The 15,623-nt window shown below is 36.1% G+C and overlaps 1 protein-coding gene across 1 annotated transcript; it reads left to right on the forward strand.

Moving 5' to 3' along the window:
* The first annotated feature begins 258 nt into the window (after window positions 1-258).
* LOC137955893 (uncharacterized) lies at window positions 259-15,620 on the forward strand. Its single transcript, XM_068803097.1, has 13 exons — window positions 259-563; window positions 752-938; window positions 7,544-7,616; window positions 8,376-8,523; window positions 8,696-8,805; window positions 9,017-9,157; window positions 9,243-9,384; window positions 9,590-9,730; window positions 10,478-10,638; window positions 13,834-13,908; window positions 14,219-14,357; window positions 14,920-15,189; window positions 15,428-15,620. The coding sequence occupies exons 1-13, from the start codon at window positions 309-311 to the stop codon at window positions 15,578-15,580; spliced, it is 1,995 nt and encodes a 664-aa protein (XP_068659198.1). The 5' UTR covers window positions 259-308; the 3' UTR covers window positions 15,581-15,620.
* The last annotated feature ends 3 nt before the right edge of the window (window positions 15,621-15,623 follow it).

The following is a 15,623-nucleotide window of genomic DNA, read 5'->3' on the forward strand; positions in this document are numbered from 1 at the left end:
AATGAGCTGGCTCACGAATTTTAGAACGGAATCATGATTCGATCAAACTTGGCTCGTTAACAAAAACGAATCCGCTCGTGAACCGGTTCGGTTCGAAGCTACTGTAGCAACCCGCTGAAACAACGACAGTTGCAAAATCGTTTCGTAAATCGCAGTTCGCAACCGTACCTCGATCCGCACTTTGGCGGGTTTTTTGGCGCCAAATGGGCGTTGCAGTGTCTCAAACCAAAATCGCCGGCAATACCAGATTCTGATGAGTCTTGGGGTGTTGAAGTAGTTTAACTTTCAATCGGAATCCCTCCCCCGCGATGGCCTCTTCGTCTTCTCATTCCCATCCGGTTTTGATCCACGATGAACATCAACCTGAATCTGATGACGCATTTTTAGGCTTTGTTGATTATGCAAGGTCGGTGCTGGCGCCCGAAGAGATGAACGATTCTGACGGAGGAGGAGAAGATAGTGAAGCTCCATCATGGAGCTGGATTGTATCTCGAATACTCAAGACGTGTATTGCTTATTCAAGTGGGGTCACTGCTGCTATTCTTCTCTCCGATATCTTTCAGGCAAATCTCTATTGCTTGTTGAAAGTCCCTTGTTGTCAGTTTTTTTCTGGTTTATCACTTCCATTGCGGTTTATCATTTTTTTGGTGGTTTATTTCGTCAGAGTTCACTCATCTTCTTTACTTTTTGACCGCACGGTTGCTGTTATGTCTACATCATTTTGTTATTTACTCGTGTTGTTTGTTTCCAGGCTTGGAACGAGCTACGCAGAATTGGAACTTCAAGAAGAAGACCCGGAGGCATAGATTTGTTGAAAAAGAAGTATAAGAGAACAAGGCTTCATAATACTGTCACAATTGATTCAATATACGAAAAAAATTTCCTGTCCACGAACAGCATTTTGGAGGCTATTGTTTTGGATACATTCATTCTTCCAGGTACCTTCACAAACCTTTTATTTCCTTGTATCTCGTATATACGTAAAATGCTAATTTAGACGGGTTCCTCGCCATTCAAGTAATTTTATGATTGCTTTTTGTAACAAATGTCTTAAAGTGGTCAAACCTTTGTTTGAAATCTCATTGTTCTTTTATCTTGAATGACGGCTCTCCCTTTTCTAGTTCTCTTAATTGCTTGTGAAGCATGTCGGCTCCCTTTTTTTCCCTCTTAAGAATGTTGCTCGAGGTTCTGCACATTTCATTCTTCTCATTTGCAGTTTCTGTAAAAAAAATCCTTCCAAATTGTTAGATTATAAGGTTCCATTAATTGACCCTTGTCTTAGATAGAGATGTAGGAGAAAAGAAGAGTAGAGATGGAGAAGTGAGAGAGAAGAAGAGCTGGAACAAAAGAAGAAAGATTGAGAGAAAAGGAGCAAGTTTAGGGTACAATTTGTGTGTATACATTTCTCTGTTAATTTCTATTTATAATTTCCACAAAAGAAAAGATTACAAGACTACCCATTTATTTGGGCTGAAATATAAGTTAATTACAACTTAGCCTCCCCTTAGCTTTAACTTTCTAACACTCCCCCTCAAGGTGGTGCATGTACATCATAAACACCCAACTTAGAACAAGTAGAATGAAGTAATCCTGCTGCAATTGCTTTGGTGAAGATATCAGCAACTTGACTTTGATAAGAGACATATTCAAGGTGTATAATTTAGCTTATAATTTAGCTTGTAATTTATCTTGGATGAAGTGACAATTAATCTCAATATGTTTTAATGGGTGATTAGATTTGAGGCAATGTGTATGGCTGCTTAGTTGTCACAATGGAGTTTTATTGGAATGTCCTTATGAAACCCAAGTTTAGAGATGAGGGATTTTACCTATAAGATTTCACTTACTGTATGTGTCATTGCTTTATATTTTGCTTATGCAAAGTGGGCAATACATTTTCTTCTTACTTCATGAAGTTAATAAATTACCACCAACCAAAGTATAGTAACCCAGAGGTAGTTTTTTCTGTCATATGGAGAGCTAGCTCAATCAGCGTCTACAGAACCTTCAATATTGACATGTCAATGACATTTGTACAAAAGACCTTCTTCAAGAGAGTTTTTCAAATACCGAAATCCTTTCCAAAGCTTGCTAGTGAGAGACTTAAGGTGCTTATATTCACTGCCAACACTCACTAATAGGGTGTCAATTTATCCGATTACCTAGTTTTGCATTCGTTGTTTATTAAACAAAACAAAAATCTTATCTGTTCATGAAATCAAACAATTTTACCTATTTACCCTTTTTCTGTTTATTAAATGAAATAAAAATAGATAATACCTATTTCGTACCAGTTTACCTATTAGGTAGGGGTATTATCATAATTTTCTTATATACATATGAAAGGGGATCTTGTTATGTATGTTGTTCAATGACTTTTTATTGTCTTAAAATATTATAAACATGTTGCTATATTTTTTTTCTAATTTTTAAGAATTTTATACATTTTTACTATTTTTTGTTTATTTACCCCTTTACCCGTTTATTAATCGGGTAAATAAACAGAACCAGAATGCATTAAAAAAGATAGGACAAAATGGATATGAAATACCAAAATAGTAATCAAAACGGTATACAGAATAGCCTATTCTGTTTCTTCCATATACCATTTCCATCCCTATTCACCAACAAATGAAATGTTAGGTCTGATTATAGTGAGATAAATCAACTTTGCCTACCAGTTTTTTATTTATTTACCTGTTTACTTGTTTATTAACCTGAAAAACTAACAAAACTGGAATACATTAAAAAATAATAGGACGAAACGGATATGAAATACCAAAATGGTAATCAAAACGGTATATGGAATAGCCTATTCCGTTTCGTCAGTATACCGTTTACATCCCTACTCACCAGTAAATGAAATGTCAGATCTGATTACAATGAGATAAATTAACTTGCTTACCAGTCTTTGAAACCTTCCAACATCTACATCTTCATTCGAACTAATACATAACTTTACATTAGTGTCCATTGGAGTGTGTACAAGTCGACATCCAAGCAGACAAACAGGCCTATCTATTTGAGCAAGTCAAGCACAAAACTTTATTTGAGATAATATAATTCCATACTTCAGCTGTAGTACTTCAATTTCAAGAAAGTATTTGAGTAGTAGTCCCTAGTCTTTTGTTTGGAATTTTCTACATAACCCATCATGTCACTTGCTGAATTTTCATTCAGATCATTGAATGTCAAAATAATCTCATCTGCATACATTGCCAAAAGTATACTGCCTCGTTTGTATACTTCACAAAATCAAAATGATCCACAACACACCTAGTAAAACCAAAGAGAACTACCACTTTGCTAAATTTATCAAACCATGTTTTAGGTCATTGTTTTAACCCATACAAGGATTTATTTAGTTTACACACCAACTCCCCCTCAACCACAAAACCAAGTGGTTAATTCAAATATACCTCTTATTGTAGTTCTCCGTTGAGAAAAAACATTTATTTACATTGAGCTGATGAAAAAACTATTTAAAATTTGCAGCGAGGGATACAAAATTGCATATCAAATTAAATTTGACCATTGGAAAGAATGTCTCTTGATAATCAATACCATAACACTAGGAATTTCCTTTTGCTACCAGTCTTGCCTTTAGCTTGGCAATGCTGTTATCTGCATTGTGTTTAATTGTGAACACCCACTTATATTCACAAAATTCTTTTGTGCTCAGGAAGTGGGATCAGCTCCCATGTCTAATTTTCATATAAGGCTGTCATGTCCTCTTCCATGGCTGCATTCCACCCTAGATGCTTGAGGGTCTCTTGATATGATTGAGAATTTGACATAAATGAAAGAGTTGCAAGGAAAGAGCAACAACTAGGGGATAACCAACGAGATGACATATAATTTACTAGTGGATGAGAAACAAAAGATGTTCGAGTGCAAGATTCGGTACCCTTATGAAGAGCTATGGGTCTATCATCAAAAGGAGGACCAAGTATAATAGGAGGGGAAGTGGGATTACTAACCTCAAAAGAATTTGTAGATTGCACAGGATGGTGATAAGCCAACAGAGCACAGGTCTCTGAAGAAGCATGTGTGGCAATTGACTTATGACTTCTTAGAGAGGATCTTCTAGTGGCGCCATAGGTTTGAACATACATATAGAAGGAGGAAAATCAAGAGGACTACTACTAGCTTGGTAAAACGGTTGATCTTCAATAAACTTGACATAAACAATTTTTTTAGAGATAGATTGTTGCACACATATTCTTTTTGGGTTTTAGAGTATTCCATAATATGCATTTGTAGAGCTCAAGGAGGATTTTTTTTTTTTTGTTGGGAGATATGTCATGAGCAAAGCATATGTAGCCAAATGGGGAAAAGGAAAAGATTATTATCCCAGAAAAGTGATAAATATGGAGAAATATTTTGAACAACTGTCGAAGGCATATGATTAATTAGGTAACGAGTAGTAAGATTGGCATGGAGACAATAGAATTGTGACACATTCATTCAATGTAACAATGTATGAACGACAACAAGTAATTGTTTAGTATTTGTTGTGGGGAGTAGACACATGTTGTTTAATGAATGATGTCATTCTTATTGCAAAATGATTGAGAATCAAATGGCATGTATTCGTTTGCATTATCAGACTGAAGGATTTTAAGTTTACAATTGGATTGAGTTAACATCATAACACAAAATGACTGGAAAAATATGTCATACTTCAGATTTATCTTTCATGAAAAACAACCATGTAACTCTAGTGCAATCATCTACAAAAATTATAAAATATTTTGACTGTGTAATATTGGGAACTTGCCTGGTCCCCAAACATTAAAGTGTACTAAGGAAAAAGAGTTTCACTAACACTACTAGAATGAGATGAAAAAAAATCCTAATGGTGTTTACTCAAATGACAAACTTCACAAGGTAAATCTGAAATTGTCTTTAATAAAAGAACTACTAACTATAAAGAAGACAAAAAAGGGTACCCTAATTTATTGTGCCATTGGAGAGCATGTTGGTGTGATTTTGTTGTAGCAGCACTGACTGCATTGTCCAGAAAATAGAAACCTCCTCGCTCATGGCCTCCACCAATCACTTGCTTGGTTTGTAAATCCGGAAAAACGCAATGAGTAGGATAGAAAGTTATGCAACAGTTAAACTTTTTAGACAGTTGACTAATAGACATAAGGCTCAAAGGAAATTTAGGTACAAAAAAAGACATTAAAAAGTTGCAATGAAGGTGTAGTAGAAGAGGAACCGATGCCTTGTACCTTAGTTTAGGATCTATCAACTATTGGCATAAAACTATTAGTGGAGCATGGGACAAAGATGACAAAAGACAAATGTTCCCTCTCAAGTACTCAGAGGCTCTTTTGTCAATAATCCAAGGGGAAGAAGTGGCTTGAGAAAGAAAAGAGAACATACCTACATTAGATGTGGCAATAGTGGTAGAGGAAGTGGCACAAAATGTGTTCAACATATTTTTGAGTTTTTGAAGGACTTCAAAAGTTTTCATCTGTCAGCACTTGTTTACCTTTAAAGAATTTAGTTATCCGCCCAACTTTGGGTGTAGATTCAATAGTGGCTTGATTTGCAGTGGCCCATTCCAGCCTTTCAAACAGCTTTTGACAAAGATCTAATACTAGATGATTAAGTGCCCGAGCAATAACTACACACCTGAGTTTGATTATCTGACTTTTGGAAGGAGTTGCCACTGGTCCTTCCTTCTTGCCTCGGATACTTCTTCCCCTACCTCGGCTATTGCTACCATGCTAGATGTATCTGTAGGAATTGTTGTAGTCTCAAAGTTTTTAGCCGATATTTGAGGTATTATGGCACAAATACTATCAAAGGAGGGTAGTGCAATGGATCTAAGAATCTGTCTTAGCCACCTCAAAGTAAGACTTCAAATTTGCAAGACAAATGGTAGCAACTAGCGTCTCTGTCTGTTTTTTTTTTAAACAACAATGTCTATTAATTATGACTGAGCTAATTTCCACTCCTGCATCAGTCCTAAAAAAATGGGCAAAGTATTTATGCCAGTTCTCCTCCTGTTTGGTGTTATACATGATCTGGAACACAACATATAACTTCAACAAGACATCAAAACTTGGATCAGTTTAGCACTGGTCTCCCAAATAGTTTTTGTAGTCTCCAGGTGGTCGACAAAATTAGCCACATGTTTTTCCATACTGTAAACAAGCCAGCTAATAACAAGGGTATCCTCTTTTAGTTATTTTTTTAAACAATGCATCTTCTTCATCAAGCAACGAAGGGGGCTTAGTTAAATGGTCAGATAAGTCTCTGATAATTGAAAATTGTTTAACTGACTATGACTAGCTCAAGTAATTTGACAATCCCTTCAGTGAAATTGTCATAATTTTCTAAGGTTTACTTTTGCAAAACATATGTCCACGACTTTCTTCAGCCATGTGATAAATTTGGAAATAGAGATAAGGATGTGCTCATCAAGTAGAGTGTAAGTCACTGGAACAAACTAAAAAGGACGAATAGGAAAGCCACTATTCAACCAAAACTCTCCATGCAAGTTTCATGTAAAGTCTTACACCATTCGGAGACTTACGTAAACTAGGTAGAGTTTTATCAAGACAAGGAAACTAATCAAAGCCATGAAAACAAAGACACAACAACTCAAATGGAACTAAAAGGAGTTTTCCAAAACTCATTAAACTGTACATAGTCAGGTATTTTTTTTAAAAAAAAGAGCAGCAACAGGAATTCTGGAGCAGTGATTTGTGGCAATTAGCAAGTTTTGTTTCTTGATTAGAACAATCACAAAAAGGAACATGGAAGTCAGAGAACGATCAAACACCATACATTGAAATTTTTTCGAACACAAACATCAATGTATATAAAAAAATAGCAAATTTTTTTGCTGTTATGCTTGAGTAAGGACAACAGAACATCAATTTCATGAATAGGAATATGCATGCATGAGAAAGAACCATTCAACGTAAACATGCATGATAGACCCATGTAGGCATGCAAATATCGGCTAACTTTTTCTCTGCCTCAAGAGGAAAACAATCCCAATACTTCTCTGAATTCAGGAAGAAAGTTGCTTGTTGAACAGCAGCAGAATGCAAACTTAAGCAAGTATGAGTTGAATAAACGTGGAACCCAAGACCCTTCTCTAATACCATGTTAGATTCTAAGGTTCCATTAATCAACCTCTGATGATTCTCTTATATGGATGTGTAGGAGAAAAAGGAGGAGAGATGAGAAGTGATGAGAGAGAGAACAGGAGGAAGAAGAGTTGGAAAGAGAGACAAAATGAGAGAAGAGGAAGAAGAGTTGAAACAAGAGACGAAATGAGACAAAAGGAAGGGATTTTAGGGTTCTAGTTGTGTACACCCTTCTCCCTTAGACTTCTATTTATAATTTCCACTAAGGAAAAGTCAGAAGATTACCCTTTTTACATGAGCTGAAATAAGTAGGGTAAACAAAGGCTGAAATATAAGGTTAATTACAACTTAACCTCCCTTAGCTTTAACTATTCAACACAAATCACTGTCCTGGTTGTTCATATTTTCAATAACCACTTCTCTTAATTCAGGCACAAACATATATATGCTGAAGTTGGGAGATCGCTGGAGCTCCAATACTGTTGATCTTTATCTCCATCGTCGGTAAACCACATGATATACTTCTGACTGTTTGAAGTTTCACTCTGCAAATTTATCTGGTTGTTTGCTCTTCAACATTCTGGTGTTGGGGATCAAATTGTTTCATCAATTCTTAAATAAGAAACAGCTGCTTGATCATGGATTAAGGTCCTAATAGTCCCAAGAATGTGTCCATTTTACTCAGGAATTCAAACTCAAGACTATATTACATGAAGATACAAGCACTAGTATGACATATCTAGGACCCTGAATCATGGTTTTTATTTTGTCACCTGCATGTTTTTTTATAGTTGGTTATTTATTATGAAATTGTGTACTTTATATACCTATTAATTCTTGATCCCCTTGCTTTATTTGATCCATGCTATTACCATCTTATAATATAAGAGTAATCAAAATTTTGCTGCTTTCTGTAATATTGGTGACATTGATTTGAATTTGATTTATCTAAGCACTTGATTTCTCTCCAATTCATCTTTTTTAATTCTTGGTAAATTTTCGCTTGCAGACCCATCTTTTGATCATTTCCCTCTTGATATTCTCCATTGTGTGCTTTGATATTTGCTTATGTTTCACTCTATTTGTGCTGCTTATATCCATTACCAATCACTCTTAAGTAATGGCACTGAATGTTTGAAATCTTGACACATTAATTTATTAGTTTACTAGGTTCGGTAAAATTCATTTCCTCTTTAACTCTTTCTTATAAAATGGTCAAAATATAGTTCACTCTGACTTTCAGCACATTGTCTACCATGGCAGATACTATGACCTAGTCCAATGTGATTATGGGATTTTGAGGAAAGGGCGGGAAATTTTTCTCACTGGATGCTGTCTTCGCTCAGCTTTTGGAGGATCTGGTTGTCTGCGGCTTTTGCCAACAGAATATCTTGTGATATTGTTAGACGAGGTAGTAAACAGAATTTCTTTTTTCATTTGAGACAAAGACTTTGCTTTTGCTATCATCTCTCCTACAAGTGGAGCGATATTCTTGTTTTTCTCTGTTTCTTTTGCATTTGTGAACTTTACATTTACCTCAATACTCCTGCTTTTTGTTTGGTTGAATTTTCTTGCTGATGTAGGATGAAGATGAAGATGCAATGCTTCTTGGGGCTCAGTTCTGTTCAGAGACTTTCTCATCAATCTCACATGATGCAGTCAACAATGGAGTTTCATATTCATTTTATGCAAGGTAATGAGAGTAGATTCCATCAAGTCATTATCATAGTGCTTCAACTCATTGTGAGATTATCTGATCAGATATTAACTATCCTTGTCTGTTAACACCCACTAACTAGTAAAGGTGTATACAATTAAAGCCCAAATTCTCAATTGCAAGGGCTTAATTAGGATTGCCTCTATAAGTACATTTCGTTTTCTTCTCTGTGTTTATTTATGTGCAGGATTGAGTCTGTTGGTTCTGTAGAAAATCATGGAAAGTCTAGTCCTGTAAAGCGGAAAGAAATCACCTTAGTTGACAATGACGGTATCAAGAAAAAATTCTTCTTGTGGGGTGACCAAGTTGTCCTTGCAAATGTTTTTAGGTTAGTCCCTGTTTAATGCCTTCCATTTCAGGATGACTTGGCTGTTTGAGTGATACTATTTCTTATTTCTTATTTGTTTCCCCAGTGTAGGAAGTATGCTAGCATTGGACAGACCTTTCATTGCACAAGCAGTAGATGGTGGCATGGAAACAAGTGAGGAAATTTGCCTTGAATATGGTAGTGCCACACAGCTATATATGGTGCCATTTGTTCAACAAGAAGAGCAGGTAACTTATTGATGCCTTGCTTATCTTGCTCTCCAAGAAGCCCCCACTATCATTGATGAGACCTACTAAATGAAAGGTGGGATTTGCTCATGAATATGATATGTAGTGGTGCTTGACCGATGCTGTTCCATATAAAAACTTAGGTCTGTCCTTACTGAAACTGAACGGTTAAAAAAAATATCTTACGGTTTTGTGTGTTGACTAGTTATTTGTAGCACCTACACAAAATCGGCTTGGCTCAAGCCTAGTTAGTGCAATAGACCAAACTCAGGGTCTCAAAGTTTCTCAAGTGGCACTACCCTGTGATTCTCAAGGTTCCGTGGATTTCAGCAATTATCCTTTCAGAGTGAGTACTGAACCTTCAGCCATATCACTTCCTTTTTTATATGTTCTGTTGGAACTTTACCTCCCATATTTGTTATTGTTTTAGTGGAAAATAATGTGTATAGCCATGCATGTGAAGGATCCGCTAAATTTATTTCAATTCAGGAAGTAACTTCTAAGTTGTTGTTTGACTATGTTGTTTAGTCAATTTTACCTGTTTTGCTACAGATAATACTTGGTTCTGCAATTAACAGGTTTTTGTTTGAGGTGTGGTGAGGTCCTTACGGAAAAATAGACTTTTCATAATAATTAAAAATAAAATAGCTTATTGAGCATGACAGATATATGTAAGCTGGTTCAGCTAATCTTACTATGACTGAGATGACAAACTAGTACTCGTTTCAACTAAAATAATTCATCTTGGACTAGAAGCATATTAAACAGGTCTGCTTGTACCTTTGTAAGGAACAGAGTGACTTTGAATTTTTCCTTTGGATCTTCTAAGATGTCTAATTATGCGTAATCCAAGCCATCGATTGCAATCAGAATTTGACCGAATTAGACATAAACTTGAGATCGTGATACATTGAATATCCTCTCATCTTGTAGGCTATTTGCTATAAGAGTTGCTTGTAGCCAATGTAATATGTTCAATTCAATAAATGCATCTCCACAATAAGGAGTGTCAGTTCTGGAATACCTGTGAATCTTGCTTTGCCCCAGATTATCAGCTGCTTGCTGATTGATACTTCATGCTTATCACTGCCAGACGTTTGTGGCCAATCTACGTGATAAAATGACAGGCATCAGCCTCTGTGGTGTTGTTACAAACATGTTTCGAGAAACCAACACAACTGAAGCTGTCTTCTCTTTGACGATTGAAGATGCTACTGGAGCAGTGGTAGTGAAGCTACATTTTGTCAAATCATGGTAATGAATGCTATGTCTTTTACTACTGCCACTGCTATTTATATTCCGTCATTGTTATTATAACTGGTATTATTAGTATTATAGTCTTTGTTATTAATAGGAGTATAATTAGATGTTTATCCTTGCGACAAGATCCACTGGTTCAACCTCTGGGAGATTGATGGTGGACTTGCCCATGTTCTTGGACATCACAGCCCATTGATTTGGTTTGATTCATGGTTCTTCTGTTGTCCTTTTTCTTTTTCTACTAACTTGGATGTGAGGGTATATTTGGAAACCACAGAAAAGAAAAGAAAAAAAAAAAAAAAGAGGGAAAATCCTTTTCCAGTGTTTAGCTGCACAGATTTTTGAAGAGAAAAGAAAATATGAGAGAAACTTACTTTTGCTCTTAGTTAATGGACTTTCTCTTGAAAGCATGGAATTTGGAGAGAAAGGAAAAGAAAGAAAAATAAGAGAGAAAATTTAAAGTATTTCAAATATTTCTTTTCTTTTCCATTTTCCATGTGCATCCAAACAGGAGAAACTATATTTCTCTTACCATTTTCTCTCTCATTTTCCATGGGCATCTTAACAAGAAAAAAGAAACCTCTTTTATTTTCTTTTCTTTTTTCTTTCTCTCCCTTTTCTCTTTCTTTTCTTTTCTCTCCACTTTCTGTGTTCCAAACACAGCCTAAAACTAGATAGTCCTGTCACTGCAGCATCTAGGGACATCCGTCCAAGGGGAGAAAAACTAGCATTTTAGTATTTGTTGGTCTGCCCCATGGTTGGACTCAAATGTGCCACCACAGAGTCTGGGTCACCTTAACACTGGATTCTTGTGGAGCATGTGAAATGGAGACAAACACAGTAGTTTTCTTGAGCAAACTGCTCCAGAATCAAGTAAAAATTGAGAGAAAAAACAAAGTGCCTTGGCATTTGTTGAATCAAAAGAAGATCGAGCCTATCTGGTGGCACATTAAGGGATACCTCCTGTGTGTGAAGTTATGTTTGATTGAATCTGAGACCCTCAAATGGAAGAATGTTTGCAAGCATAGCATAAGCATCTAAAAACTATGATGTTCATTGAGTGTTGCATCATGTTTGGTGGACTAATGCATGTTTTAAAGTACCCATTCTCGAATTGGAAATTCTACCATTGTACTACAAGAATAAAATTAAGAAAGTTTGTGGATTATCAGAGATGTTGAATTGTAGCTTAAAATCCTGTGAAAGTTGATGAAACCAAACCTGCTAGCTAAATTTTGGTCATGAAGTGGGTGCAGACGTAGATGCTTATTTATTGTAGTTCAAAAATCATACTTGAGATGTGAATGCCTTCAGGTTCTATGAAACAGAACACTAATGAAGACCCGAGTGAACCTTATAAGGAATTCATTAATAAAAAGGCTTCAAGATGAGATAAATAAGAGAAAAGGGGGCACTCATACAATTATTGGCTACTCAGAGTTACAAACTAAATTTTTAATTAGATAATATTATGATTCTGGTTCCTTGCCCGAGCTTCAGAGTTTAAAGCAATAAGTTGGGGACCCTTAGTTTTGGTTTCAAGTGGGTAAAGTTGGTACCTGAACAGAAGTTTGATTGGTTGGGTAGAAAGGTTTTGATTTTAGGTAGGCTGGCGATGAAGAATAATTTGAGAATGCTTGTATGAGATCGAGGACATAGGGAGAGATTAGGGAGGCTAGGTTTAGGGTTTAGGTGTGCAAGGGATGAAAAGGGCTGGTTGGAAGGAAATGGTAGGCTTGAGTTGGAGATTGGGAAGGGGACTCAGGGGACTATGAGGTGATGGGATGAAGTGGCTTGGATTGAAGGGTGGGGGATAAGTGGGACTCTTGGGTGAATGGAAGGTGTAGAAGTAGCCTGATGGTTCGTTGAGCTATAGGTTGGGAAGGGTGGTTAGGCTAGTGATGGGGAAAGAGCTAATATAATAAATGAAATGTGTGGAAAATATTACCAAAGATGAATATGTTTGCCAAAGGGTTCTTCTTCTTGGGTGGATGGTGTAGAGTCCGATTTGGGGGCAAAGTAGTACCAAGGACTCATGCCTTTGCAAGGGTCCGTTCTCTTTGGGGGAGCACTTGAGCTCATAAGTCTTGGTACACCCAACAAAACCTTGAATTGGGGGTTATCCACCTAATAACCTTTTTATTGTTTCTCAGATGCCTTGGGTTAGCTGAAGCCGATAAAGGGGTTTTGTATTAATTGAATGATTCGAAGACTCATACAATGTATTGATTGGAGACTAAATCTACTTCTACTCTCTATTCAATGTGGGACTAATAGAGGTCACTACTAGATGCTTTTTTTTTCCAAACGTTTTTGCCCCTTGTCTAGTTGGTGCTTCTTTCTAGATTCTTCTCTAGACATTTCTGCCCTTACTTGGTTTGTGCCACCTTCTAAGCTCCTTAACATGCTCTTTATTGCTTGCCAACTCGTGCAATTTTCTAAAATCTTCTCTGCTTCCCTTGTAACTGTTGTACTTGATGGAACTCCTAGTGGGCTCAGACTATTGATTTAATGGACTCTAAACTATGAGTAGACTTTCTATATTTAGACTAGATTGTACATTTAGGGCCGGGTAGTGGCAATTCACCCATATTCTTTAGCCAATCCCTTGTGGCAAACATGGCCTGTCCCTTGATATAATTGGGGTTCATAACAAATAAAATAATTTAACCTTTAAAGATGATTAAGAAGTAATTAAATAGCAGCTTTATTTATTTTAAAAAATGTTTTAATAAAAAAAAAGAATATTGAATATATAATATTTTTATTTAAAATTAATTAACTATCAACTTATAAAATAGCATTTGAATTAGATAACATGAATACGAAATTTATTGTAATTGACAATTAAATTTGTAATTATTTTAATTTACTGAAATAAATAAATAATTTATTAAAATATTCCACCCAACATTCCGTATATATTAATACGTTTTTGGTCACTTTCTTCAGGAAGCACTTACAGGCCCTAAGTAGAAGCTTTAATACAAATATTATTTCTTGATATATAAAAAAAAGTTTAGATTAGGTCTTTGATTTTTCTACCTGGTGACCAGTACATTTGGATGCATTGATACAATTAGAGTTTATTACCGTTTGGAAGTTGATTTTAGCACTTGTGGTTGTATCAGATGTCCAGACACAAGATGGCCAACAGTGCTAAAAAACTTACAAATTAACTGCTTTCAGGTCATTGGGAAGATTGGGCATTGGACACACAATATACATTACTGGCTTGACATGTTCTGTGAAAAAGGAAAAGCAGTGAGCTCATTCTTCATTACTCCTTTATTTTTTATCAATAATTTATCTCTAAAATATGTAATTGATACACTTGTCTTTTGAAGTATCTTTACTTGATCTAGTGGTCTTCTATTGAATTTTTTATTGCTTGTTCTTCTTGCTGTTTTTGTTGACGTTGTTTCTGTCACTCTTCATCTTATCCTTATTCTCTCAATAGATTTATTGTGCTAGAGTGAAGTTAAAGATTTCTCTCCAAATGCTCATGGTTTTGAACAAATCTTGTTTTCTGTCCATATTGCTTATTTTCCTAATTCTGAATGTTTTCACTTAGGCTTGAAGTAACATGGTTCGAAAACGATGCTGGGGCCTCTTTGATTAACCTAAGTTGCTTAGCAGCAGTGCTCAACTCATCTTGTCTCCATAAGCTATATCATCTTTCGGATCTCTCCTTGCAGTCTAATATCACATATGTATGTGAAGTTCTCCTCCAAAGTACTTATGTTCCTTTACTATCATGAGTTTCACTAGTATCTTTTCGTTTAGAATTGTGGATGAAAAACAACAAGGACAATGTTTTATTATATTTTTATGTTCTTGGAAAACCAGACAAGTGTGGAATCGTTACTTTGACTCAGGACCTGACTCAGCACTGGTGAAATCCATGTCGAGTCATCCTAGTTAGGTTGGTTGGTTTTCCTGAGTCCTGGAGCTGCTCAGAGAGTCAGCAAGTCAGAGGGGGCTTGAGGAAAATAGAAGAGGTGAATCTTGACCCACCTCTGGCCTGATTCATCCCCACAAATACACCTGCTGAGTGGCAAAAAACCATTTGTCTAACAGGATGAGCAAATTGGTGCATGGAATAAAGTGTTTTTTTTTCTTTTCTTTTTCTTCAAATTGTCTTTTGTCATCTCAAACTTGTTTTCCTTTTTCTTTTTCTTGTTACCCATTTCGTTGCTTGTATATAACGTTTGAATTTCCATCTTGACTTATTGTGTCCCGTTTGGTCTAATTTTCTTTTGAATAATCAAGCAGATATGCAGTGTGCGCCTTGACAAAATTGACTATCATCATCTAACTTCACGGTTTTTTCATACTCTTTGTGGCCAACTTGTAAACGAGAGCTCTGATGGGTTTGTAACGTGTAACTTTTGTCGTTGTACCTGTGAGGGTGAAATCATCCTTTCTTTCCACTTGGAAGTGACTCTAGCAGATGAGAGTGGTAGCATACTTGTATGGTGCACAGGTCAGACTGCAGCTGAGTTGCTTCAGATTTCCACAGATGAATTCTTTGAGCTGCCAGAGGTATGGCGTTTGTGTTTTTACTGCTAATTTTTTTGAAAAGAAATAATGAGCATAGGAGTTCAGCTCCTTCAAATATGACACCGGACTCAATTGAACTATACTCCCAGGTTATAATAATTTCTTACATAGTTCTCAATTGAACAAGGTGGACGTTCCTCTATAAGAACTTGAGAATGTAACGAGCACATGTCCTTTAAATCTTCTTCGTTCTGATTCAACATTTCTTTCTTACTTTCAGGATGAACAGGCTATGTACCTATACACGCTTCAAAATGAGAGATTCACGGTTGCCATTGTGAACAGTAGTAGACTGACCGATGTTGTTGATCATCCAAGTCAAGAAAATGGTTCAGTTAGATGGGAAATCGTGCGTGCTCTAAAATCTGAGTGAAATGAATCAAATGGGATGATTCCATGCAGCACTCTAGGATCTC

Source organism: Aristolochia californica, unplaced genomic scaffold, assembly GCF_029961685.1.
Source record: "Aristolochia californica isolate CCGP_79_NKW_82.1479 unplaced genomic scaffold, dmAriCali1.0.hap1 SCAF_2, whole genome shotgun sequence".
Classification (NCBI taxonomy): Eukaryota; Viridiplantae; Streptophyta; class Magnoliopsida; order Piperales; family Aristolochiaceae; genus Aristolochia; species Aristolochia californica.

What these genes read in the sequence shown, in the direction of transcription:
- LOC137955893 (XM_068803097.1), top strand. Translation starts at nt 309, where the DNA reads ATGGCCTCTTCGTCTTCTCATTCCCATCCGGTTTTGATCCACGATGAA. An exon ending in TTGTTCAACAAGAAGAGCAG is followed by an intron (nt 9,385 to 9,589) that starts GTAACTTATTGA and finishes TGTGTTGACTAG; the next exon opens with TTATTTGTAGCACCTACACA. An exon ending in AATTCTTTGAGCTGCCAGAG is followed by an intron (nt 15,190 to 15,427) that starts GTATGGCGTTTG and finishes TCTTACTTTCAG; the next exon opens with GATGAACAGGCTATGTACCT.